The sequence below is a fragment of the Manacus candei genome, unplaced genomic scaffold (genome assembly GCF_025592945.1).
Source record: "Manacus candei isolate 608988 ecotype Guabito, Panama unplaced genomic scaffold, ASM2559294v1 h1tg000071l, whole genome shotgun sequence".
Classification (NCBI taxonomy): Eukaryota; Metazoa; Chordata; class Aves; order Passeriformes; family Pipridae; genus Manacus; species Manacus candei.
The window spans coordinates 3,101,602-3,128,420 of record NW_026138119.1 but is presented as its reverse complement, the minus strand read 5'-3'; the positions used below and the strand labels follow the sequence as shown (position 1 = coordinate 3,128,420).

The 26,819-nt window shown below is 51.1% G+C and overlaps 1 protein-coding gene across 2 annotated transcripts in view; it reads left to right on the top strand.

Annotated features, from left to right (window-relative positions):
- Positions 1–26,400, top strand: part of OLFM1 (olfactomedin 1) — a 32,038-nt gene extending 5,638 nt beyond the window's left edge. The window contains exons 1-6 of one of the 2 annotated variants that reach the window (XM_051807664.1): positions 5,001–5,448; positions 7,456–7,605; positions 12,908–13,063; positions 15,471–15,690; positions 21,352–21,458; positions 24,578–26,400. In XM_051807664.1, coding sequence (XP_051663624.1) covers positions 5,299–5,448; positions 7,456–7,605; positions 12,908–13,063; positions 15,471–15,690; positions 21,352–21,458; positions 24,578–25,252 — 1,458 coding nt within the window. In that variant the 5' untranslated portion in view covers positions 5,001–5,298 and the 3' untranslated portion in view covers positions 25,253–26,400. Of the gene's footprint in view, positions 1–5,000; positions 5,449–7,455; positions 7,606–12,907; positions 13,064–15,470; positions 15,691–21,351; positions 21,459–24,577 lie in introns of those variants that run through there. The other variant, XM_051807665.1, reaches the window with a different exon arrangement.
- The last annotated feature ends 419 nt before the right edge of the window (positions 26,401–26,819 follow it).

Sequence of the window (26,819 nt, the reverse complement as noted above, 5' to 3'; positions counted from 1 at the left end):
GAGGGACAGATGCCCCATGGCAAATGCAAGAGAGGGTCGTCCTGTGCCCCAGAGGTGATGGGGGTACAAATTGTGTGTTCCCTAATGAGGATGTGGGTGCCCACACTGCCTCCCACTGCCTCTTCTCAGGCTGGAGGGATTTCAGGTACCTCTGGGGAATGAGGAATGCAAGGGAAGGGAGTGAAAGTTTACTAAGTTGGGAGGGGGTGAGAAACGTCATCTTTCTGTCCAGGGCAGAGTCCAGGCCTTTCTCTCTGCAACTCTGTGGTGCTGGGCAGAAAGCAGAGGGACACAGTGAGTCCCCAGTGCAGTTCTGGGCTGGGCTTAGAGCCCTGAGCCTGCTGAGAAGGCTGGGCTGGGACCTTCTTATCCTCAGCCTTAACCCCACTGCAGGGACCTGCCCCAAGAGAGCTGCTCAGCATCCCCACAGCCTGGTTTTTGGAATGCTGTCCCATCCATATGTGACAGGAGTGCTCCTCTCCACCCCTCAACTCGCCTGTCTCCACACATCCACACTCCTTTGGGTGCAGCAGCACCTGGCAGTGGGGCAGCCTGGGATGAGTCAGGGCCCCATGAGGGATGCAAAGAGTCAGTGGAGGCAGCAAACCCTCCAAGAGGCCAGTTCAGAGCCCCTCCATCAACTGTAGGAGGGAGGAAAATCACTTAGTCCAATCTAAGTATCTGAGGAGGATCCTTGAAGTTACACAACCAGGTCTTTCCAGAAAGGACAGACATTTCCCACATTTCCTGCCCAGAGTGCCTGGGACACCTCACAGGTCTCCAGTACAGAGAGGAGGAGCTGGAAAGAGCAGGAGTAGGGGCTGTCCCACACACCACGGAGCAATCCTCGGACAGGCTGGAGTGCCTGGCCAAATTCCTGAGTCCTGTGCTCCCAGGACAGGAGCTGCCAGCCCCTCCACTGGGCAACCAGCCCAGCTGGACTCACCTTCCTCGGGTGTTAGTTGAGATCCTCCAGCGTTTACTGAGCCAGTTTGGAGCACCGGCAAGATCTGAGGCTGTTAAAATACAGGTGCGTGTGTTTTCGAGCAGCTCCCGTCCTCTCGCCGTGCAGCCAACTGGAATTCTCGGGTTGGGGTGCGTTGACACGATCCTCACCAAAACTTGGGAGCAACAGGAACTTCAGCACCTCTTCTCCAAACCAGCCAGGAGAGGGAGACAGTGACCGCCGTGTCCTGCACGCTCACACACAGGAACTGTCCCTCTTTGCACACCTTGACCCTTGCAGGTCCCCTCCAGGCTGACAGGCACATTTTGCATTATCACTTCCCAGCAGCGGAATTTTCCACTAAGTAGCTATTTTGGAAGACCCTATTCTTTGCTTTTATCTGTCATTCCTCCTCTTTCTCTGCTCGGAATTCATGCATGCAAAAAGCATCTTTTGTTCCCTAAACAGTTCATCTTTTCCTGCTGTTTGCTCCCTGCTTGCAGCAGGAGAGGCACGGAGGGGGCAGCCTTGGACCCCCTAATTTTTTGGGCAGCCCTGCACCCCCTGCTCTCGTGGGGAGGGCAGCTGCAGCGAGTGCATCAGGACAAGAAAAACAGCGACAACAAAATGGGTTTTTTTGAGGCAATTCCTTGTGCAAAAACCCAAAGTAAACAGGAGAAAGGTGAGCTCAACCAGTTCAGCAGAACTGGTACTGCAGGAATTTCTGCAATGGAAAGTTGCTTTTCCAGGTCCATATCCAGTGAATACCATCAGGTCAAAAAGAGTCACCTGAGTCTCCTCCTCCTTGATTTCACCAGTGTTTCTGCTGATGTGCTCTAGCAGGACTAAAGGCAACATCAGGTCTCCCACATCAAGTTTATTGGAATTTTATGTCAGTATTTTCATTCTGTTGCCATGCTGGGCTTCTAAAACAAGGGAAATTGTTTGGGTAGGGAAGAGTTTCCATGTTTGCACATCAGCTACTTCAGGCACTGAGATGAAAACAGTCATTTTCCTCCTTGATGCCCATGATCTGCAGCATGTCCATGCACAGCTGCGACCACCACCCTCTGCATAACCCTCCATCCCTAAAAAAGGGAAACAGCAGCATTTCTGGGACCCTCTTTTTTTTTGTCAGGTCTCTGCTTTGGAGCAGCTGATGTGGATTCAGCTTGCATGGCCATGACTTGGGGGAGGGTTGTGTCTCTCTTCACCCCAGGTTATACCCTACAGGCTCAGGACCATCCTGCTCCCAGCACAGATTGTTAATGCATTAAGTCACTGAACTGTCTGAAAAGGTGTGGAAGAACATCTTGATGTCCCTGCCTTAACTCCTTTTATCTTAGCAGCAACAGAAAAACCTCCCCCAAAACTGCTGGGTTTGGCTCTGTCGTAAACACTGAGAGCAAGAGAAAGAAATGAAGTCTGCTCCAGGGAAACAGAGCAGTTCTGCCTCCCACCACCTGCACAAACCCTGGGAAAAGGTTCCCAGGAATGGGCCACCTCCTCAGCAGGGACTTGTGGCTGCTGCTCCTCTCTCCGTGCTTTGCTGTCCCCATCTGAGTAAGTTTTAATCCTTGCAAAGCGTTTGAAAGGCATATGAATGTGCACTGGTGGGAAATGAGGCTTTGTGGAATGATCCTTATCACGCTGAATACCATTTTACACATTGGAGTATCTATAGGTCTAATTCCCTTGTATGTTCCTGGAGTAGACAAATATGAGGGATAAACTTTACTTACTGACTCAGTTGCAAAATGAACGTTAAGATGATTTAAGTGTAGCACTCAAGTGTTTTATATGATATGAAATCAGATAAGCAATCAGAGCCTCAGCTGCCACAGTGCTGAGCACAGCAGAAGCACCTGTTAGAGCAGCACTGGAGCAGAGCAGGGAGCTGTGATTCCTTCTAAAAGCTGGAAGCCATCCAAGGCTTTTGCCTAATGAACCTGTTCCTATAACCACAGCCTGAAGCACCTCCTTGCTGCAGAGCCCCTCAGGTACCACCCCACACCCCTGGCAGCAGTTTTGCCATGGAAGGGTTGCTGATGCCTCACCTGGGCTGGGTGAAGCTGATTCCACAGGGTGGAACCAGTTTATCCCTTTTGGAAGCCCGAAGCAGGACAGTGTGTGGTTCAGAGGGCAGGACAGTTTCCCTACTGATTTCAGCAGCTGGCTGACTTACCTGGGCTAGAGCTGAGCAGGAGGAAGGGGCAGAGTGAAGTGAATGCTGCTGGGAAGTGAGGGAAGGGAACGGCATTCCAGCTGCCAGAGCCTGATTCTGCTGCTGCTGGGAGGGACAGGATCCGACCTGGCAGCAGCTCTCCTGCTCTAACTCATCTCTTTTTCTCCACCTGGTGGACTTGCTAAATGTGCTTTATTTCAGTGTGTTACAGGAGCTCCACAGCTCTCCCTGCAGAAACAGCTCCACTGGGCTGTGGCTGGTGCTGCTCCCTTTGCCCAGACCGGCAGTGCTGGGGTGATCCCACACCAAGGGCCATGTTCCCAGTGAGGGACAAGGTCCTGCTAAGGTGGGACAGATCAGCTCAGTGGTGGCTGGAACATTCAGGGTCTCCTGCAAGAGGGCAGCGGTGGCTATTCCAGCATGCCAGGGCTGGTGCTGTACCAGTGGAGTGATGGGTGTCACCTCTATCCTCTGGAGAGGGACAGCAGATTAATTTCAGAATTTTGCTTTGCACAGGGTGTTTCAAAGGTTCACTTAGGGGAGGATGTGCAAGGAACTGCAGAGCTCTGTTTGTGGGAGACTTTGGTTCTGAGGTCACCAGGCCAGTTCTGCAAATGCCTTCAGGAAACCTGAGTTGTGACCAAGCCCCATCTCGCTGCCCATGATATGCCAGGCTGGCCAGTGGTGTTGGTTGATGTTTGCAGCCCGTGGGGTTCCTCGGCAGGGAATTCCCGCACTGGGAATGAGACAGGAGCAGCGTGGGGCAGGAACAGGGTAGGCAGGTCTACCGGGACCTTTCGGTTTATCCTTCGCGCTGACGGAGCGCTGTCGCGACAGAACGCGGCGAGGGGGCGAGCGGGGACGCGGAGGATGCTCTGACAGGGCTGGGCAGCACCAGGTGCCCCGCAGAGGTCGCACAGCCCGCGGGATTGTGCGGGGAGTTCTCAAGGAGCGCTTGAGGGCTGGCAGCAGCCCCGGCCGGCTCCCCTGGCTGGCAGCAGCTCCCCTTTGTCCCCTGCACGGCGCTTCTCCGCTGCGGTCCCCGCGACCCCCGAGCGCCCCCGGCCCCGCAGCGCGGCCCGCAGCCGGCAGAGGGAGCGGCAGCGCCGCAGAGGGGGAGCCGCCCCCCTTCCCCGCTCCGCTCCCTCCCCAAACCTCCTCCACCTCCTCCCCAGTTCTCTTCCGTCCCCTCAAATCTTCTCTCCTTTCCCCCAGTTTCTCCCCCTTCCCCCAAATCTTTTGCCCTCTCCCCAAATCTTTCTCTCCCTTCCCCAAGCCTTTCTGACTCTCTTCAAATCTCTCCCCCTCTCCCCAGTTCTTTCCCTGTTTCCCATATCTTTTTTCTCCATATCTTTTCTTCCCATATCTTTTCTCCACATATTTTTCTTCCCTGCTTCCCTCCGCTCCCCTTTTCCTAAACCTTTTCTCCCTAAATTTTTTCTCCCCAAGCCCTTTTTTTCCCCTCTTTCCCTCCACTCCCCCCTCCCCAAACCTTTTCTTCCCCAACCTCTTCTCCCAACCTCTCCTCCCCAAACCCTTTTTTCCCCTCTTTCCCTCCACTCCCCCCTCCCCAAACCTTTTCTTCACAAACCTCTTCTCCCAACGTCTTCTCCGCAAATCTTTTCACCCCTCCTTCCCTCCGCTCCCCCTTCCTCTAATCTTTTCTCCCCAAATCTTTTCACCCCTCCTTCCCTCCGCTCCCCTTTCCCCAAACCTCCCTCCCGACAAAAATCCCTATCCCTCCCCCAAATCCCTGCTTCCCTTCTCCCCTCCCCAAATCCCTTCTCCCCTCCCTCTCCCCCTGTCCCCCCCTCCACCTCCCACCCGCAGTCTCCCCGGCCGGCTGGGCGCTCCCTCCCCGCGCCCCTCCCCGTCCCGTCCCACCCCCGACCCGCCTCCTGCAGCCGCTCGCTCCGGTCGGGGCGCGCCCGGCGGCGGCGGCGGGCGCAGGGGAGGCAGCCCCGCTCCGCACCGGCACCGGCAGCGCTCGCAGCGGCACCGGCAGCACCATCGGCAGCGCCGGGCAGGGCGGCGGCGGGGCGGCGGAGGACGATGGGCCGGCGGCGAGCGGCGGCGGCGGCCGGGCGGCTGGCGCAGCCCGAACCCAGCGGCATGGAGCCCGGCGCCGGTGCAGAATGAAGGGTGCCTGCCGCCCCCCCCCGCAGACATGTCTGTGCCTTTACTCAAGATTGGAGTCGTCCTCAGCACCATGGCCATGATCACCAACTGGATGTCGCAGACGCTGCCCTCCCTCGTGGGGCTCAACACCACCAAACTCACGGCGGCCACGGGCGGCACCTTGGACCGCAGCACGGGAGTAAGTGCCGGGGGGCGGCGGGGGACGGGGAGGGCTGCCCGGAGCATCCCTGCCTCCCGGAGCATCCCTGCCTGCCGGAGCATCCCGGGTGCCCGGAGGATCCCGACCTCCCGGAGCATCCCAGCCTTCCGGAGCATCCCTGCATCTCGGGGCACCTATCCCTGCCTCCCGCGGCGGCAGCGCCCCGCTCCCCGCCGCCGCCCAGTCCCCTCCTCGCCTGGGTGTCCCCCGCGCTGCCACATCCCTCCTTGCCCCGATGCCCCCCCGGGGACCCCCGCGGCCGTCCGGCTCCCCCCCTGCAGGAGCCCCCGCGCTGCAGAGAGCGGCGCCCCGGGGAGGGGCAGGATCGCCGCCCCTCGGGGTAATGGGGGGCAGCGCTGCAAGTGCCCCCCGGGGGTCGTGCAGGAGCGGGGATGGGGCGGTGCGGGGACAGGGGGTGCTGGCAGGAGATGGGGATGGCCGTGCGGAGAGTACCTGTCCCTCTCCCTCTTCCTTTCCTCTCCTGTGGTTTAGCCATCCCTCGTTCCGGGCTGTGGGCGATCCAGGTGCCCGCCCGTCCCTGCAGCCAAAGGGATGCAAAGTTTCCCTCGCTGCTGCTGCAAAAGCAGCGGGACAACGGGTGCGAGTCCCGGAAGGCTCCTGCGCTTCCCTCCTTTCCCGATCAGTCCTCAGTGGGATGGAGATGCGGTGGAGAAGTTGCCGTGTGTCGCGGCGGTGCCGTACGTCCCCTGTCCCTGCTCGGCTGGAGGGCTGGTGCTGTGCCTGAGCTTCCCGCTTTGGGAATGGCTGGAAAACAATTCTGTCTGTCTCTCTGTCTTCCGTGAGCAGGGAAAATTGGGCATCTTTCGCCTCCAGGCTGCATGCTTGTGCCTTGTGAGAGAGCTCCAGTATTACAGCTCTGCTGTTCCAAGAGTATTTCATGTAGTGGTTCTGCTGCTGGTGAATGAAGCTGGGAATTTTTTTTCCGTGTTATCAGGGTTTATGAAATCTGTTTACTCTTATATTTTCCCTGGTTGCTTCAGCAAGAGAATCAAATTGTGTGTCTGCCTGAGCGTCTGTCTTAGGTCATGTCTGTCAACGTGAGCATTTGCAAGGTTATTTTCTACAGTGAAACAGTAGAAAGAACATTTCCCCTCTGGTTGGGAACATGATGACACCTTCCAAGTGATCGGAGGCTGGGTCGTGATTAAATAATGTATTTTGCAAAGTGCTGTGAGAACAAAGGCAAATTAAGATCAGAGAGGTTTAGAGAGCACAGAGAGCTCGAGGGGGCTGAGGAATGTGCTGTGTTTGGGGCTGGGCTCCCTTTCCGTGGTGTGTCCTGGAAGCTCAGACCCTGCTGGTACCCTCTGGACTGCATCCCATCCCTGCTGGCACTCCTCACAGGGCACTGCTCCGGGCTTTCCCTGCCTGGAACCCGGTGAACATTGGAGGGAAATGGTTGTCTGGTGAAGCTCCCCATCCCCCGGGGAGTCTGGCAGAGGAGGGAGAAACGTAACTCCCGGTGTCCGTTTACTCAGGAGAGCTGATTTTCCAGCTGACAGATCCGGGAGAGCTCTGCAGAGGCAGCTCACTGCTCAGCCCTCAGCAGGACACTGTGCCCTCACTGGTGGCTCAGGCTCATCCTTCTCAGGGTGTCAAGGAGAAGCCAAGTGCTCTGTCACAACAGCGGGGCAGTGGGTCCCCACCGCGATGTGCTCGGACAGCACCCGGAGCCCTCGCTGCTGCCTGGCTTTCCTTGTGTCCATGCCTTCCCACATGCATTGCCTTCCTCTTTGAGCTCTTGCTCTCCTTTTCAGACCCTTGTTTTATTTGTCCCCAATCCATATTTTTGCATTACAAGTGAATTTTGCCAGCTGGGCCCTCGGAGGAGCCTCCCTCCACTTCCAGCACAGCTCCACTCTCTGCCACATCCATCCTGCTTCCTCCACTCATTCCCCTTCACCTCCCACACCCCTGCCAGGCCTCCCCCCATTTAATTAACCCATCTTTCCCTGTGTTAATTAGGTGTTGCCTACCAACCCAGAGGAAAGCTGGCAGGTCTACAGCTCTGCCCAGGATAGCGAGGGACGTTGTATATGCACAGTGGTGGCACCTCAACAGACGATGTGCTCGCGTGATGCCAGGACAAAGCAGCTGAGACAACTATTAGAAAAGGTAATGGCTGAGTCCTTCTGGGAAGAGTGGTTTGGTTTGGTGTGACACTGGGGGTAAAAACCTGAGGAGGGTGGACTGAGCCTTGGTTTCCAGGGAAGATGGACCCCTTGGCCCAGATCTCCCGTGCCAGAGTTGTTCCCGTGTGTGTGGTGGGGAATAATGAGCTGCAGTCAGGAGGAGAAATCTCTACATGTTCCTGAGGCACGGGGGAAACCCTGGGCTCAGGTCAGGGTAAAACTGCTGAGATCAAAGCAGCCAATATTGAACCATATTGCTAAAAAAAAAAAAAAAAAAAAAAAAATTGACCCTTTTTTTCATTATGTTGACACAAGCAGTTTCAAAAGATGAGCCTCAACAAGATGAGAGGAGATAGAGTTAAAACCCCAAAGCCCATGCATTCCTAGCCAAGCTGATATTAAAGAGGTCGAGTAACTGTACAAGCTGTCAACATCAAGTAGCACAGAGATGACAGCTAGTGGTTTTCTTTCTAATGTTGACATCCACTTGATTAGTTTTTAATAGTCTGCTGTCCGAAAAGATCAAAGAATCTCATTAGGGAAACATTCCCAATAACCAGAAATTTTCCAGGTAATAGATTTCACCGAAGAAATGCTGTTCCATGTGAAATGGTGCTCTTCCCTTTAAAATATAAGCTGACTCCTGTGCTGGATATATAATTAAACCCCATGCCCCAATGCTGTATTGGTATGTGTTGTGCATGACAAAAGAATTTTTGTCCTGCTGCTTTGGGGAAGCCACTGTATTAATTCCCTGTAACAACATTAAACCTACACTTAACTGATGTTCCCATGTGATAAGGACAATAAAGCGAGCCAGGAAACATTTAGCCCTAAAACAATTCTTTGGTATGTCAGAGGCTTCTAAAAATAATCCTACTCAAGCTTTTATTTCTCTGAGCAATAACGCAATGGGTCCATTTGCCTGAGAGGCAGCAGGCGTTATATTTATGAGCAGCTGCCATGGGTGTCCGAGAGCCTCCGTGTTCCCAGAACTGCTCAGAGGCATTAAATGAGCAGGATTTGACCCAATGCCCTCTGCTAATGGACAGGAGTTGGGTGTAGGAGACCTGGGATAACATCAGGAAGGTGTAAGTAAGCGCGTGGTGATTTTTTTTTTATGCAGCTCTCTGGCTGCCAATGGATAGAGTGAGGGAGGAGCTGTATTTCCAGGCATGTGTTCTGGGGATGTTACCTGCCTGCTAATCTGTCTGCATCTCACTCCCACGCTAACCTAAATGAAAAACCCCAAAATAAAGAATAGGCTCTTAGTGCCAGACATCTGATCTTGAGGGAGGCTGAAATGACAATCCCTGTAGGAGAAACCAAACTGCAGAGAAGAGCTCCCAGCTTCCCAGGAAGGATTTCGAACCTGAAAACTCCTTCCCTCATCATCTGATGTTTTAACTCTAGCTTTGTGATGGGAAAACTCTCAGCTCCTGACTTCTCTCTGCCAGCAGATGAAGCAGCATAATGTGTCAAAGAGGTAACTGTGTTTGGATTTTCGAAGGAGCAGACCTGGAAGTCACCTATGGGGATGATGAGGCGTTGCCAGAATTAAGCTGCATTTGTGGGGGTGTGTGTGTGTACACAAAGCAATTACAGCAGCTGCAGTGGAAATCTCCACACAGAGGCTTCAGCAGCTGAATTTCGAGGTTCAAAGCTGCCAGGACTGCATCCATCTACACTCAGCTCATGGGGCTGAGCATCTGTGTAGGAAGTGCAGTTCCTGTGGCTCAGGAGTGAGGGCTGGGCACCGAGTCAGGTTAAAGAGCAGCGTTCAGGGAGGTGAGGGGAGCCAGGGCCGCTCGCCACCGCACAAACTGTTCAGCCCAGGTTTAGGCACTTGAGGTGTCTGAGCTCATCCTTGGCTGGAGTACACGGAGTCCTTCCAGCCTGATATGTGTCAGGTGCTGAGTCCAGATCTTGGGCTGCCTCCAAACCAAGACATCACCTCAATCCTGCTCATAAACAGAGTATGTTTTTTATCTTCAAATGGATTTTTATTTATTTATTTTGGCCCTGTTTTCTGGGAGGGCTTCCTCCTCTGATGGTCAAACCATTTTTGGTTTCCTGCCAATTCTTCATCTTGCCAGCACTGATTTCCAGATTAAACAGGTCTTTTTGTTCCTTTGATAGTCACTCTGAGGTGTATCTACGAAGGAAAATGCCATCTCTTCTCAACCTTTGCTTTGCCTCCTACAGACCTTATAAGATGAACTTTTCATGTTCTGAACCATCAGCTGCATCCATTTCTCTGCTAATTTTTCCCATAGACCATGAAAATCTCCCTCAAGGTGCCTCATGCTGTTGTTCCACCAGTTTGTCCAGCTGCCCAAGGCTAAAAATTCATCTCAATTCAAACCCCAAAGATGGGCTTAGAACAGGCCTTTTGGAGCTGGTATGAAAGGCTGATCCACAGGGAAGCTTGAGCAGGGTTTAAACCGTGGCTTTGACCTTATAGATCTCACTGAGGTCATCAGGCCAATATTGACTCTTTGATACTTTGCTTTAATTCTGAAACAACTCATCAAACAAGATGAAAAGAACAGCACTGGAAGCTTCATTTGTATTAATTTTCTATTTCAAATGCTAAAAATAACTTTCCCCAAGACTATCACAGGTACCTGTCTCGCATTAGCTTGATGAAAATGAGGTTTCAGGTTGAGAGTTGGGGCAAAAAGCATTGTAGCCCATGATTGAGGACAGCAGTTAATGGAGGAAGCTGAGGGAATTTGAGAGGCAGGATCCTTGGGCCTGAGTTCATTAGAGCACTTCTGTACATGCTTAAGTTTAAGCTATGAACAGTCTCATTGAAACCTAATCATGTGCCAGAGTACTTTGCTGGATCAAGGGCGTGATATGCTAATGATGGAAAACAAGCAGATCTTCAGCTGCTGGAGCACAAGCTGCTCTCAGGGACCAGGGGCGATGCTGCAGGTCTGGCCACAATCTTGCCTGGTTGAAAACAATACAGGCAACAAATACCGAGCCTGGGCTTGTAAAATCCACCCCCAAAATAGCACAGCAGCTATTTTAGGCATCTCCATTTAGAGGCATGTGAGGAGGTTATTTTCCTCTGCAGTCAGGGAGAGGCAGAAACACTCCAGAGGTGTTTTCAGAGCAGCAGCCCCAGCGAGATGCTCTGACAGCAGAGTCTGTCTCTCCCCACCAACCAAGAAGCAGCGTAAGGAGCCCCCCATAGCCTTACTCAGCCCCTGTGAACTCAGATACTTGTCTATCATTACAGAAATGCTCTTTTCTGATTACTTGCAGCTTGGCCTTTAGTTGGGGTTAGGCATTAGTGCAATTAGATCAATTTTGCATGATCTCTACAAGCCATTCCTATCCCAACCCCTTGGAACAATTCTGCTGGGCAGATACAGCTCATCTCAAAGGAGAATAGACTGGATTACTAGAATAAAAATATCTGCAGAGCAGCCACGCTTGTCCCTTCTCCTGCCTCAGGGTAGAGAGAGGTCTTCAAACTCCTCCACATCCAGCCCAGGTGAATTAGCACCCAGCTGTGACTGCTGGAAGCTCCCTGGGGGTGGCACAGCTAAACAGGAGTTGAACAGTCTCGGGCTGAGCTCAGGTTTGCTCTTTTCTTCTTCAAACCAAGAGAACCTTGTTCTGCTCTTCCCTGCTCCTCAGGCCTCTCTGAGCAGGTCCTTGGGGGTAGTCAGGGTGGGTGCTGGTTCATCTCCAGGTGATGTGCTGGGGCTCAGAGGCTGAAAATAGCTTCACCTTTACCGAGGAAGACTATTAGACCCCCGGAGGAGTCGTACAGAATGTTTCCTCGCTGCTGGCCTTTGAAATACAGGTCACCCATACATTTTTAATGGATCCCTGTAATAGTTTTCTTGTCATCGTGCATGAGCAATGGGCATTTTGATGGGCTCCCAAGCTGCAGACACCACAGTTGGCATTTGACCCGGGCTGGTTTCAGCGAGGAGCCTCCCAGCCCTGGCTGCGCGCGGGTGTCCTGCCGTGCCCTCGCCCTGTCACTTGAGGTAAGTCACCAGCAGCCCAGTGCGATTGGCCCCAGGAAATATTGCACTTGCACCATTCCTTCCCCATCCCTGGCGAGGACGGCGACGGGAGCGGATGTGGCAGTGGAAGTGTCTGGGAGCGGATCCGCGGCGACGGCGCTGGCTCACATTTGGGGTTTGCTGAGACGCCCACAGCCGAGGAGACTTGAGCCAGGACGGCCCTGACGCAGCAGCACGCTCGGGGGCCTGATTCATCTTAGCCCCGGACGTCATCCCCGCGGTGCCACGCTGGCGCTGCTGTGGGTGACGTGGCCGTGGCAGGAGCACGGGCCGTGGGCTGAGCCCCGTAATGCACCAGCCGGGGTACAAACACATCCGTCCCCGATGCAAGGACCTTAAATATCGCTCACTGCCTCATGCTGAATAGGTGCTTTGCCTGCCCACGTCAGAGCTTCGTTCCCCCTCTCCCAAGCCTGAGAAAGGAGAGGAGGGAATATCTTAATAAATCAGATGGCAGCCAACCTTCAAAATCAGGTCAACCTAGCTGGCGTTTCCTTCCCCTCCTTACACCTTCAGCTCTTTTTCTCACGACGAGCCCAGCCAACCTTCTTTGCCTCACTCCTCGGGCGAGGCCAGATGGGCTCTGCACGGGGAGCTGCGGGGCTGCGGCACCGCTCGGCTCCCAGAGCTGCCGGCACGGCACAGCCGCCCCAGCGGGCAGGAACCGGTGGGGAGTGGGAGCTCCCACCGTGCTTCCCAGCTCCAGGGTGCCCTCACCCGCAGCTGGGTTTGTTGTGGCAGATGCTGCGTAAACAGTTGGGCTGTTTTGGATAATGAAGTTTTACGAGCTGGGAGTAAAGTTTGCATTTAGGCAAATCAGCGTCGCTCGCGCGCGAGGAAATGGAAATGTGCACCTGAGCAGAGGCTTTTCTCGTACCCAGGTGGGCCTCTGCTCAACTAAGAGCTCTCCTTGTGCAACAGCAGGTGCCACTCCAGCTTCTCAAAGAGGCAGCCACGAGTGACATGTTTTAGTCTCGACTACAACCCTTTTTTGCATGTGAGATTGTTAAGTTATTCTGTGCAGCAGGAAAAACATTTAGGAAACACATTTACTCTGGTTTAGAGCACGGGGTCATAATCTGTGAGATGCTGTTGATTAACTAGTAAATAATGCATGGGCTGATTGCCCTTTATCTCTGCTGACTGTGTGGAAAAGGTCAGTGTTGGGATGCAAAAGAGGGGCTGCCTTGGTGCTGGAAGCACCTTCTTAATGAGTCCCTTCTCGTTTGACAGGTGCAAAACATGTCCCAGTCGATAGAGGTGTTGGACAGGCGGACCCAGAGAGACCTACAGTACGTGGAGAAGATGGAAAACCAGATGAGGGGACTGGAAACAAAATTTAAGCAAGTGGAAGAAAGCCACAAGCAGCACCTGGCAAGGCAGTTTAAGGTATGTCTGCTTTCCAAACTCCTAATGGAGCTGTGGCCAGGGAATTCTCGGGGTGTGCATGGGACTGCGGCCCTGGTTCCCATCAGGGGAACCATCCGTGGGCTCCCCCCTCTCCAAAGCACAGCCTGCTCCAGGTTGTGGCATCACATCCTCAGTACATTTTTCTGTAGGGTAGAAGCATAAATCTCCATGTTCCCACAGCCAAAAACCACCTCGGTGCCCCAGTAGGGCAGCGTAGGATGGCTCCATAAGGGGGGTCTGCAGGGAGGCCCTGGGGCAGCTGAGGTCTGGGAGAGGTGGGTTCCCTTCCATGGCCAGGCAGCCTTTCCCTGTGCCACACCCATGACCCATTTCTTGGGAAAAGCCAGGAACTGGGGCTCCATTTCCATTTCTGCAGCACGTGGCAAACTGCAATGGGCTGTCACCAAACCACATCCCCCTTTGGGGTGGCTGTAGCAATGGATTAATCACTCAAACATCACCTCCCTCTCCCCCAAAAACCCCAACAGTACAATTGTTACAGCTCTCCTCAGGCTGGTGAGCTGCACATCTCCAGGATCTTGTCCAATTTTGAAGGAATGGTGTTGGCAGCAGAGCCAGCACCTTCTGATGGACTCTGTGTGTTGTGTCCTGGTGCCACACAAACGAGGGGTGAAGCTGCCAGCCTTTGGAATGCAGCTGGCACTGAGAGCAGTGGCCAAACCCTCAAGAACTCGGTTGAGAACAAATTGAATTGCCAAAAAGAGTCTGAAATTTTAGTAATGCTTTGGGTTAATAGCTTTAAAAACAAGTTGAGAAGGTTTGTAGTGAAATTTGGGGATGTTCCTGATCAGCCACCCAGCTGATTCTCACCCTCATTTTCAGGCAGCTGCCCAGCTGGCTGGTATTTTACAGCAGAATTTTTAATGTTAAATACTTAAATACCAAGATTATATCATAAAAAGCTGGGAAGAAGGTTCTTAAAACTTTTCACCAACTCCACCTCCTCCGCTCCCCATCTCCAGTTACTGCAGGGCCCTAAATTTAGCTCTGCAGTCTGGAATGTAAGAACCATCTTTCTGATTTGAGCATGACTTTCTTTTTTATTTATTTGTTTAATTTATTATTATTACTTTTCCCCTCCATTCTGATGAGTTTAATCCCCCCCATCGTCTGCCAGGGAGCTTGCACAGGGGAGTGCAAGTAAATAAAATCGATATATTCCCCATGTACAAAGCACAGGAGGGAAAACCTCCTGACTTAAATAGGAGGGGATGGATGGGAAGGAAAGGAATGAGGCTGAGGACCAATTTCTGATGCTGTTCAGCCCTGAGCTGCTTCAGCAGACAGGCAGATGTCACAGCCCTGGGCGCTGTGAACTTGGCCACTGTGCAGTAGTTTAAGCAGCACCAGGTATTCTGTGTGTACTAACATGCTTCATTAACAGATAGGTGCATGCATATTTATGTCTACTCATTAGCTGCTGGAGCAAAGCATCTTCAACAAAATGCTGCATACCGAGCCTTTAAACGAGGCCCTCATTTAATTTAAAAAAAAAAAAAAAAAAAAAAGGAAAAAAAAATTCATTTCTGCGAATTACATTTGATAACGACTTTGATTTTTATGGTCTGTGCCTAAAAACAGTAAGGAATTTTTGTCTAATTTGCTGCCAAAGCACCATTTTAAAGAACAGCCACAGCATTTTGTTTCTGCTAATGCCAGCATTAAAATGTGAGTGGTTTGGAGCTCTTGTGTTGTTTTTTTTTTTCTCTCTTTAGTTCCGTAAGAGTATTTGTCTATGAATGGCTATCTATATAAGGCAGGTTAGTGAGCTAGATCCTCAACAGTATTTCATTTTCTTGCTTACAGGGCTAACTTAAAAGCAAGTTTTTTCAATGCTGCAGTGACTGAAGAAGCAGTTCACTCCCATGTAACCATGAAAAGAGGGCCACAGAGCATTTTGCACCATGCATTGATTTTTTTGATTATTTTCCAAATTAGCACCATATCTCACTAAGGAACCTTGAACCACACAACCAAGATCTTCCTTTGCATGCAATTGTAGATGCATTTCATGAATAGTTTGAAACCCTTGTCAATGCATATATATATATTATTTTCTTTTATTTTTTGGAAAGAAAAAAAAAAACCAACTCTTTGTGTATGTGATCTGAAGCATGTAACCCTAAGATGTTGCATTCTAAAAATGACAAATAAAGGCCTTTCCCAAATATTTTGGTGTTCTGCAGCCTGTTTAATATGTTCTTTCCAAGACATCATTTGGACCAAAGTAATAATTAAACTAATTTTAATGCTAATAATTGTGGGATATGAACATTGCGCTCACGTAGGAAGCAACCAGGTCAAGGCAGAGTGTTGCAGATTTTTGCACGCATAGCACTGAACCGAGCTTATTTTAACCTTGCAGGCAATAAAAGCGAAAATGGAGGAACTTAGGCCTTTGATACCAGTGTTGGAAGAGTACAAAGCCGATGCCAAATTGGTATTGCAGTTTAAAGAGGAGGTCCAGAATCTGACGTCAGTTCTAAACGAACTCCAGGAGGAGATTGGCGCCTATGACTACGAAGAGCTTCAGAACAGAGTGTCAAATCTTGAAGAAAGGCTTCGTGCATGCATGCAAAAATTAGGTAGGCTCAGAACGACATGGTGGCACTGGCTAAACACCATCGATGTTAAAAACCTCTCATCCCGTCCGGAGGCAGAGATGCCACTCTGGCCATCTTGTGCCGTGCCCGGCCGGAAGGGATGAGCTGGCACAGCCAGGTTGGATCCTGTAAAGAGCTATGCTATCAGTAACATTCGTCTTGGGAGTAGTCCTGCCGAGGATTACTCGCATGAGCGATGTTGCTCGTGGTGTAAGTGCTTCAGGATCGGGCCCGTGAGTGGGCATGTGGCGCCGGGGGCGGCGTTTGCATAAGCGGCCGGGGCGGATCCGGCTTATGCAAAGCAAACACATGCACCCGTGTTTTGCTCGTGCATCCCCGTCCGACCTTTCTGCTAAGTGCAGCTGGCCCCCAGCAAAGGTCTGGGTGCGTGGAGGGGGGGGTGTGGGGGCTCCGTGACTCGGTCTCCCTGGTTGCCCTTTTCCCTTTTGCATCTTGCAAACCCCCCCCATCCCCCGGAGAAGAGCATGGTGGAGCTGGGGCGGGGTCGTGGTGTGGTCCGGACTGTGCAGCTGGGCAGGATGTAAATCTCCCTGTCTCTCCTGTTCCCCGAGGGAGCAGGGAGCCCTTTCCATCAGGCTGGTGCTAAACCACCAGAGATTCATCTCTAATCTCATTCAGAGAGTATTAATTGACTGAGGCCCGTGGGTCTGTCGTGGGGAGGCTCAGCTGTCGCCAAACCCAGCGTCTGACCCCAAACAGAGGGGGAAGGAGGGCACTGCCTTCTGCAGCTGCAAGAACTCTCCCCACCATTTGTTGGGCCAGCTCTGACTTGATTTAATTTCTCCTTACATTATTGACTTTCTTGTTACGCAGTTTAGATAATCTAAACGCATTAACTGCTCTGCAGTCTATTTTGGTAGCACATACGAAATTACACTCTCAGGTAACTTCATGGAAGATCAGATCTCTTCTGAGCACTTTATATCCTTGGCAAGGTAATGCTTTGTTTCTCTCTTGGCTCTGGTGGTGGGATTGCTTTTGCTTGTTTCTAGATGCCTCCACAGGTCTGTAAGCAGCCTCTGACCCTCTGTTTCCCTCCGCATTTCCATCCTGCCCTCCGATATTATGTTGATCCCTTACAGGCTCCACCTGACTTGAAATCTCAGAGAGGAGAGTGAATTCCCACCTAAGCCTGGATGCTCAGAGTATTTGAACTATGAGTGTGCAGAGAGTAAGGCACTGAGGTACCCCTGGGGCAGGTACAACCCCCCTGGCCAAGCGAGAGGGCAGAGCCTGATTTCTCATTTATTAACGAGCGCTGGTGCACCCAGGTTTGGTTTGGGAGTGGGGGAAAGTCACACCATAGCAGGCAACTTTGTCCAGAAACTTTTGGTTTGGTTTGGGTTTTTTTAAATCTTTTTGAGTCTTTATTTGGGCTTTTTTGCTGTGTCCCTTCTCCCTCCTCTTGCTCTCTCTGTGACTGTGGGGTCAGGGCAGCTCCTCTGCCCTGGGATGTTGCAGCACTCCCGGGTGCTTGCAGAGATGGATGCTGTGTCTCACAAAGGTGAGACAAATCCAGGAGGATTTGCTGCTCACCCAGGAGGGTGATTTATTTGGTCACTTAACAGCAAACAGCACGGACTGAATTTCCAATGTTGTTTATGGCTTCGGCGTGTAAACCAGCGAAAATGGTAGTTAATTGAGTTAAATTCAAATAACAATCTTACACTTTGCTGCCACACAATGAGGCCCTGATTGCTGAGGATTTCTGCAGGTTTACAGCAAGTTGTCTGCTCTGAGGGGTTCACTGATGTTTCAAGGAGCACGTTTGTGCTTAGAGTTGCTCCTGCATGGGCCAGAAATGCTGCTCACCTGGAGCGTGTTCACCTCCTGCAGCTCAGGGTGCCCCAAACAGGGTCAGGGAGCAGCTGCAATAAGCACAGGGCAAGGGAAGGGGAAGGATGTGCCATATTCCCATCCAGTTCACCTCTCCCAGGAAGCACTGATGCTCCACAGTGCAGCAGCATTTTACTTAGACAAGGTCCTGTTTTGCATTTTGGGCTTCCTAAGCATTATTGATGGATCAATAGTGAAAACACTTCCTGACCCTGGCATGTGTGTGAAGAGAAAAAAAAAAAATCAATAATGGCAGGTTCAATCTGTGTTTCTGTTTACACTCTCAAAGATCACTATTTATACAGGGATTTTAACGTTTCCATTAATGTTCCTAAGAGGAGCCTTGGAGGAGTGGAGAGGTTGTCACTCCTTGGCTCAAGGGGGAATTGAAGTCAGGCTCATGTTTGCCTGCCAGCCTAAACTTGGAAAAAAATCCTGGTGCAGGGATGGGGATAGAGCCCTGCCAGCCTGTCCCTGATGTTTTTGGGATGGGGTGCTCCCAGCCAGGCAACAGAGGTGAAGACAGGGCATCCCCCAGCTGCCACAACCCCATCCCTGCTGTGGAGGGCTGGGACTGGGATGGGGGGATGAGACCTTGGCTTCCTGGGAAGCCCCAGCAGGGAAGGATCCTGACTGTGGCAGCAGCAGTCCAAGCAGAACCGTGGAGTCCAGAAGGAGCCGGTGGCTGCGTTGGTGGATAAATTGCTCCTGAGCTGCTAAACATCACTTGTGGGCTGGATCTGAGGAGAAATATGGAGCGGAGGTGTTGGCATCCTGGGAGGATGGTAGAGCTTGTTTTAGCTGGCAGGAGGAAAGCGTGTCTTCTCCTGCTGGAAAATTCCTCATGCAGTTCGAGGAAGGGGCTGGGGGGGGGTTGTGTTCCATGGCTGCTCTGAGGGGCTGCAGGAGGGCAGGACAGAGGCTGGTCAGCCTGGAGGGACACTTGGGGAGAGGCTCCTTTGTGCTGTTTTCAGGAAGAGGGACCTGAATAGCACTGGGGAAAGAGGAGTGAAAACTCCTCTGTGATGCCCCAAAAGCTGCTGCTCACAGGCCTCCCCTGTGTCCTGGACTCCAGGACGAGCACCAGGACATGCTTTTCTGTTGCACATTTGTCCCTGAGTGACCTGAAACGTGCCCAGCATCCCATGATCCTGCCATCCCAACAGGAGGGTGGCTTTGCTGCTAAAGGCTCAGCACCCATGGGGGGAAAATGGCTGATGATATTCAGAGTGTGGTGTGGATCTCAGCAGGGATGGATGGATGGGTGGGTGAGGATCAAAGGCTGTAGTTGTCCATCCCTGGGTGGTAAGCCCAGGAAAGCTGCAGGGACATGGCTAAGTAGGGACCCTAAAGAAACTTCCCCCCAGCATCTGAGTGCCTGGGATAGATTTACACCAGGAGAGAGAACACCTTGTCCTGTGTAAGAACAACCCTCTTGCATTGCAGAAGAGCTGTTGAGAATGTGCCTCCAGCTATACGTGTGGGAGATGTTGCAAACAACACTAGTTTACCCTTATCAGCTGCTGCTGCTTTATTTTTTTAACTATTTTTTTTTAATCAATGAGCTTTTATACAACACTTCTCTCCAGGGAAATGGAAGGAAGAGATAAAGTGACAGCAGTGTAGGGTTGTGATAATGGCAGGCAGCGCTGAGCAGATCTGTGATTAGAGGAAGGTTGGACCTCTGCAAGGGGAATTTGCAAGACATTAAAATGTCTTATTTTAACCCATTGCATCCCTTTGCCAACACTTTGCTCTCCCCCTGAGCTGAGAGGTTTTGAGTGCATCAGGTAGGCAGGAGGGCAAATTCCTGTCCGTCATGTCTCAGGGAATTCAGGAAAGCTCTCTGCTTTTTGGTGGGATATCTCTCTATCTGCTGGGGTCTGAAGGCTGTGGGAAGATTGGTAGTCCCCTTGGTCATGTCATGCTGGTGCATATCAAGAATATCTTCGTCTATTTGGTGCCCCAGGATAAGGTGACCCCTTTGGGCACAGCTCAGAGCTGAGGGAGGAGGATGTGTCCCATGGCTGTGATCAGGATAGAAAGGTGCTGGTGAGAACAGGCTAAGGAGGGAGGCAGCTTAAGAGATTGCAGTGTGTGTGTGTTCTGGAAACATTCAAGGTCTGGAATCTATGATTCTATGAAGGTCAGGTTGGACAGGGCTCTGAGCAACCTGATCTAGTTGAAGACGTCCCAGCTTATTGCAGGGGGTTGGTCTAAATAACCTTTAATGGTCCCTTACAACAAACTATTCTATGATTTTACTTGGTAATTTTGAGCAGAATGACCTTGTCCTGAGCTGGCAGAGCTCTGCCTGTGTTTCAGCAGCACCTGCAGGGGCTCCCACCTGCAGCCCCAGCCCTGGGTGCCCTGCTGAGCAGGTACTGCAGTGCATCTGCAGCTCTGCTGGGTCCTCAAACCCAGCACCCAGAGCAGCTGCTCCACCCCAGCACCGCCACCTTCCCCTTCCCAACCTGACAGAGGCTTCCACATCAAAAAGGAGAAGTCAGGAAATGCTTTCTGAACTTCAGGGGGTGCCTGTCCCCCTGGTGCCACTGGCCTGAGCTTGGCTTGCCCAGGGGATGCTGCTGCAGGACCAGCTCTGCACTGAATGTGGCCAGGTTTTAAATGAGCGCTCCCGTAGCAACAGAGCGTCCAACACCAGCCCCTCCCGAGGCGTCTCTCTCTCTTCACCTGTCATTCCTCACTGCACACATGTTAAAATGTTGGTGATGCAGCAGACTAGTGTGGCAGCTTTGCTGAAACTTGGGGATATTCTTGGAGAAAGGAACTCAGCATGGCTGCACCTGCTGTGCTAAGCCTGCAGCGTTCTGTAGGAGGCATCTATCCATGGGCATCCCTGGAGGGCTCCTGGGTTCAGTTCTGGGGACAGAACCATGGGTGGGAAAAGAGCTGCCGTGGGCAGCTGGCATGGCAAGCAGGAGGAGAGGTGCTGCTGCTTCCCCTCATAGTTAAGGCTTGAAAACCCAGCAAGGCACTGTGCTGGGCTTGAAGATGCACTGAATTTGATAGGTGTGGGGGACCTGAGTGTGCTCCAAACCTGGCTCACAGCACTGAGCGGGCGCTCATCCCTGTTGTGGTGATGCTGAGTCTGGGCAGAATTCCCGGGGCAGCTCCTGAGGGATCCTTGGGACACCCCACCTCCCGCCTTCATCCTGCTGCCTTTGGTTCCTCTCCTGGAGCTGGCTGGGAGGAGGCTGGTGAATTCATTAGTGTCTCCTAAGTGTGCCGACAGGACAGGGATCAGAGAAGGTGGCTGGTAGATGCTGGTAAATGGTCATTGCGGGGACAAGATTTATACTGTGTATCATTTCCCAACTTCTTTTTTTCCTCCTCTACATAACCTGTAACAAATGCATGTTTCCATCAGGGCTGGAATAGACACGTCTGTCTTTTTATCTTGGCTGCACCCACTGTATCAGAGCAGAAATGAGCAGCTATTCAGCTAATTCCTCCACCTGGCTGCTGGATCCTGGCTCACTCCCCTCATTCCCTATTCCGTGACATTCGCAGCCAGGCTGGTTCAGCAAAGCTTGTTTTCCTGGGGACAGTGTGATAAGGACAAACGTTATTAAGAGGCATGAAACAACCAAAAGCATTCAACACTTGTTCTTGACTTAATTCCCTCTAATTAAATAACCCCGGAGCTGCCATCAGCGGGGCAGAGCAGTGGGCAGAGCTGTGGGTGGTGGCCGGCTCAGGTGCCCCTCGCCGGGGCCTCGGGGCTGATGTGGTGCTCACCAGCCTCCTTCCACTCTTTTCCAGCTTGTGGGAAGCTGACAGGAATAAGTGACCCGATCACAATTAAAACCTCGGGGTCCCGGTTCGGATCGTGGATGACGGATCCTCTCGCTCCCGAAGGAGAGAACAAGGTAAGGCCGCGACAGCTCCGCCTCTGTTCCCACCGACACAACTGAGGGCACTGAAAACTCGTCACAGACACCCAGAGTGCCCTGTGAAACCTGGGGAAGGTCCTAATTCATCTCACAGGGCTCCCCTGGCCTCCTCTGCAGCGGGAGGGGCTGAGCATCCCACAGGGAGGGAGGATGAGGAGGGGGTGAGCAGCCCCACGCAGTGGTCCCTCCCCTGGGCAGGTCAAACTCCTTGCAGTGTGAGCAGTCATGGTCTTAAAAGTGTCACCATGAGGTCCGTGCCCCCCCACAACAGGGGGGAAATAATCAAGTATTGGGTTTCTCCTCTGTGTTTGGCAAACAGGAGGGGCCTGAGGCTGAGCACAGGGACCCGTGGTCCTGGTCCCTGCTGCTCTTCTCCTGCCAGAGCCTCTGATAATGTCATCTGACTGCATTTGTCCTCCATCCTCCACTTTCATTGTTGTGAGGAATTAACCGACTGCAGCCAGAGAGAGAGATTTGTTTTGCTTTGTTTTGGTCTTTTTTTTTTTCCATTCAGACCATTCAATTTTGATCCCAAGGAGGTAGGAGGCCAATAACTGGCTGAAAATCAATCCAGGCTTCCCATGACTGATGGAATGGAAAATATCTCGAATGTTTGCTGAGGATTTGCAGGCAGCAAAACAAAACAAAAGGCACAGAGCTTGGCTGCATGTAATTCCCTCCTGCATGCAGCATCCTTCATCAAAGGATAAAGGCTCCAGCAAGGGCTGTATTGGGGCAGCTATTTTGGGAGCTCTGTAGCTAAGAGAGGACAAGGGATGCTCTGGAGAAGCCACCCCTGGGTGGCTTCTTTGAAGGTGACTTGATTTGTTGGGCTCTTTTCCTCCATCAGCCAACTGGTTAGCACTGGTTCCCCCGTTCAACACCTCCATATTTTACAGTTATTAAGCAAAACTTCCCCTATATCCCCAGTAAAACCCTGACTGGAGGTGAGATGGGAAGGCTTTACCGCATCACATCTTGTTTTGCTCGAGAGAGGGGACAGAATTGTCCCCTTTGGGCTGTGTTTGCTGTGTCCCCTGGCACTGACATCATTTACAGCTGAAGCTGGTTGTTCAAATGCTAAAGATCCTCCATGTCCTCAGAGAGTTTTGTCTCAAACCCCTCTTTTTAATATTTTTTCACCCATGCCTTTTTCTGCAGTGTATTTTTGTCATGCAAATAGACTGTAAACTGTAGCTGAAGCTTCACCAGCGTCTCTGTGTGTCTAATACATGAACCTACTGGGAATTTTATTAGGAACACACCATTAAGTGAATTTTATTGTCTGCTCAGCAGAGTGGGAAAGTGGAGATGGGGAAAGATGGGCAGTTTATCCTCTGTCCCCAAGCCCCAGGAGGTGTTTGGTGGCTCACATGGCCGTTTGTTCGAGTCATGAAACCATGGAACACAACTGGGGCAAACTGTGAGTCCCACAGGAGCAGCCTGGCACGAGGCAGCAGGTGGATGCTGAGTGCTGGGGTCGATGTGCACTGGCAGCAGGAGGTTGCTCAAAGCCAGCTGGTGTGATGAGACGTTGTTCATCCATCCACCTCCACCTCTCCAAAGCATGGAATGCTCTGGGGTTCTGCCACCTTGCAGCCCCAGCGTGGTGACGTGGGGTTCTGCTGGACTTCTGTCTAGAAGCTGAGCACAACACGCTGGTGTATTGAAGTTTTAATAACACATAATGAAACGGGAGCAGCAGAGAGACAATTCGGTCTTGGGTTTGGTTTTTTTTTTCCCTATAATTTCCCAAGCTGGTTTAGTTGAAGGCATTTCACTGCCAGCTTTCCCAGGCTGCAGACACTTCTGTGCCGTGGGCTCAGGGGTGTGTGTGGGTGTTCTCTAGTGCTTTTGCAGACATCCCTCAAGCCCACCAAGGTGTGAGAATCAGAGCCATTTGCCACATGTTCATTCCCCACCTCTGCAGTGTTTCCAGGGAGGTAACGCTGGAGGGCTGAAGTTCCCTACAAAGTTTTTGGAGACCCCACTTGGCCTTTCAAAGGCAGCAGCCAAATGCTGGTTTGCTCTTCTCAGGGACCCTGGAGACAGTCACACTGCAGAGATAACACTGTCAGGTTCTGCAAAAGAAATTTGCACTACATCACCCAAATCTGCAGCCTTAAAGGCTTCCCTCTTGCTAAATTTACCTTTTCTCCTTCCTAAATTTACCTTTTCTCCTTCCTAGACAGTTTTTACCGAAAGCAGCTCTCTTATTTTTAGGCACTAGCTGCATCCATAATGTCATCACTGGCTGGATATTTCTTCTGGATATTAACTGCACAGCTTGGTCATTTGCCTCAGAATTGGTTTCATATAACAAAAGCTTTTTTTTTTTTTAGGAGTCTAGACAGTGTCCCCAGTGAACTGGCACTTAAATGATGATCTAAAATCTCGCCCCAATCTACCAATAGCAAGATTTAGATCTCTCTCTCTCTCTCTCTCTCTCTCTTATATTTTAGCAGCCTTGGTTTAAGCTTTTGATGCAGAAGTGTATGATTTTTAAGCCAATATGGACTTTGCCTGAATTTCCTTGACAATGAGTGATTGCATCCCTCTCTCCTGCATGCCAAATTAATGGAGTTAGGCACAGCAGCTGGGATAATTTACTGAGTGCTACCACGACGGGGCTTACGGGAAGCAAAAGCAGCATCAACGTAAAATGCTGGGTTTAGCCAGGGAAAAGATGTTAATTGCCCTCTGGAAGGATGGTGCCAATCACGCAGCGTTCCCAGGGGAGCACTTAAGCTCTCGTGCTCCTGGGGAGATACCAGGTTACCCCCTGGGAAAGCTTTGCTATTCAGCTGATTTCTTGGCTGATTTGGAGTTTCAGAAATTGGGGTTATTTCTGGGCAGGTGTTGGAGGCATCGTTGGATTCAAGGCCAGGTTGGACAGGGTTTGGAGCAACCTGGTCTAGTGGAAGGTGTCACAGGGGATGAGTTTTAAGGTCCCTTCCAACCCAAACCATTCTGTGATGATTCCATGATTTCTCGCTCTGGGTTTCTACCACAGCCCGGTTTTTAGGGTGATGTGCAAAGATCTCAGCCGGTCTCTGCTGTTTTCTAACCCCCCTGTGTTCCTGTTGCTCGCCCAGGTCTGGTACATGGACAGCTACCACAACAACCGCTTCGTGCGCGAGTACAAATCCATGGCAGATTTCATGAACACCGACAACTTTACCTCCCACCGCCTCCCTCACCCGTGGTCGGGCACCGGTCAAGTGGTCTACAACGGCTCTATTTACTTCAACAAATACCAAAGCCACATAATTATCAGGTTTGACTTGAAAACAGAGACCATCCTCAAGACCCGCAGCCTGGATTATGCCGGCTACAACAACATGTACCACTACGCCTGGGGCGGCCACTCAGACATTGACCTCATGGTGGACGAGAACGGGCTGTGGGCCGTCTACGCCACCAACCAGAACGCGGGGAACATCGTCATCAGCAAGCTGGACCCCAACACCCTGCAGAGCCTGCAGACCTGGAACACCAGCTACCCGAAACGCAGCGCCGGGGAGGCCTTCATCATCTGCGGCACCCTCTACGTCACCAACGGCTACTCGGGGGGCACCAAGGTGCACTACGCCTACCAGACCAACGCCTCCACCTACGAGTACATCGACATCCCCTTCCAGAACAAGTACTCCCACATTTCCATGTTGGACTACAACCCCAAGGATCGGGCTCTCTACGCCTGGAACAACGGGCACCAGATACTTTACAACGTCACCCTCTTCCACGTCATCCGCTCCGACGAGTTGTAGTCCCGCCCCTTGTTTAGAGACCGGTTTAGAAAAACAAAAAAAAAAAATTAAATTAAATAAATGAAATAAACGTGAAAAGGATTAAAAAAGAAAAAAAAAAAAAAAAGGGGAGAAACTTAATTTAAAAAAAAAAAAAAGGCTAATAAGGAAACACACTTTAAATAAGTAAATATATAAACAGCTGCCAAAATTAAGACCAACGTCATGGAGGATAATTCAGCATAAACCTGACAGATCAGCATTACCTCTACATTTCTAGAAGTCTGGCTCTGTGTTATAGACTAACGAGTCACCATGTACTTGCAGCTGGAACTGCACTCAAAGAACCACTTAAGTTTGGGGTTTTGTTTTGTTTCTGTTCTGATAGCAAACCTATAGTACATACAAAAGCAGTAAGGCAATGACTGTTGGAAGTTTATCCTTGGGAGACTCGCTCTCTTCTGTGTGTGGGTTGCATGGACATTCCCCCGGCGTCACGGTCAGCTGTGATGGATGTGTGATTTGTATTTTTAAGCAGAAAAAGCTGACCCGTGAGGAGCTCTCGCTGTCTGAACAAGACCTATCACAGGTTAGTTTTCTTCGCCTTCCATTGCAGCTACTGTCTCTCTCAACTGTGTTCTTGTCACTTAGATTAACTGTGCTGAGACCCGAAGTAGCTCATGGATCTGTGTCTTAGTAACTATTAAACACGATGGTTTAAGTATGTATTATGAACAAGTTGTTGTACCCATATTGTTTGAACTTATGTATTCAGCAAATATATTGTATAATGTATGTCTGTTATTTACCAGAGGTGGCAAAACTTTGTATGTCCAGTTTATGCAATGAATGTTGTAAATGCAATGATGTAGTTTGGATTAATAAATGATGGTTTTTGTTTCTAAACAGAAAAAAAAAAAAAGATCAGTGTTCACCCTTATACACAGATAACCAATTTCATGTTGATAATTACGAGAATATTCTCTTACTGTTATACTATCTACATAGCATTATGGTGGTTGGAAATTGCTTCTGTGGAAATTCTGTGGCAGCAGATTCCCATGGGAAGCTTTGTTTATGGAAGTGTGAAGGTAATTAATTTTTTTTAAGAGGAAAACTTTGTACTATCCACAGTTATCTAAGGAACAATAAAAATATTAGGAGACTTCCCTGCTTTGTTTATTGTCTTCTCTGTACGAGTGAGCGAGTGCAGGGGAGGGATAACAGGAGTTATTGTGGGGTTTTCTGGGTAAATGTTGAACAGCCACCCTGAATTTCCTTCCAGGGAGTATTGCTGCTGCTGGGAGCTGGAGGGGCTGGGAGAATGGAGGGTTTGGCTCTCTGCTTTAGGGATTCCCTTTCTGTTTGCATTTGGAGCAGACATTGCCTCAAGGAGCTAAAATCCTGCTCTGCTCCTGCGGCTGCATCGCTGTGGGTGTTGTGGACAGGGGTCCACCCACCCCAGGACTGACAGTGTTTGGTGTTGGTGCCTCAACAGGAGGAAATGGTGTCACCTGTTACCTTCACTGGAGCTGGAGACACAGTGCCTTGGACCGCTGAGGGCAACTGGATCATTTCCCTTCTCGGA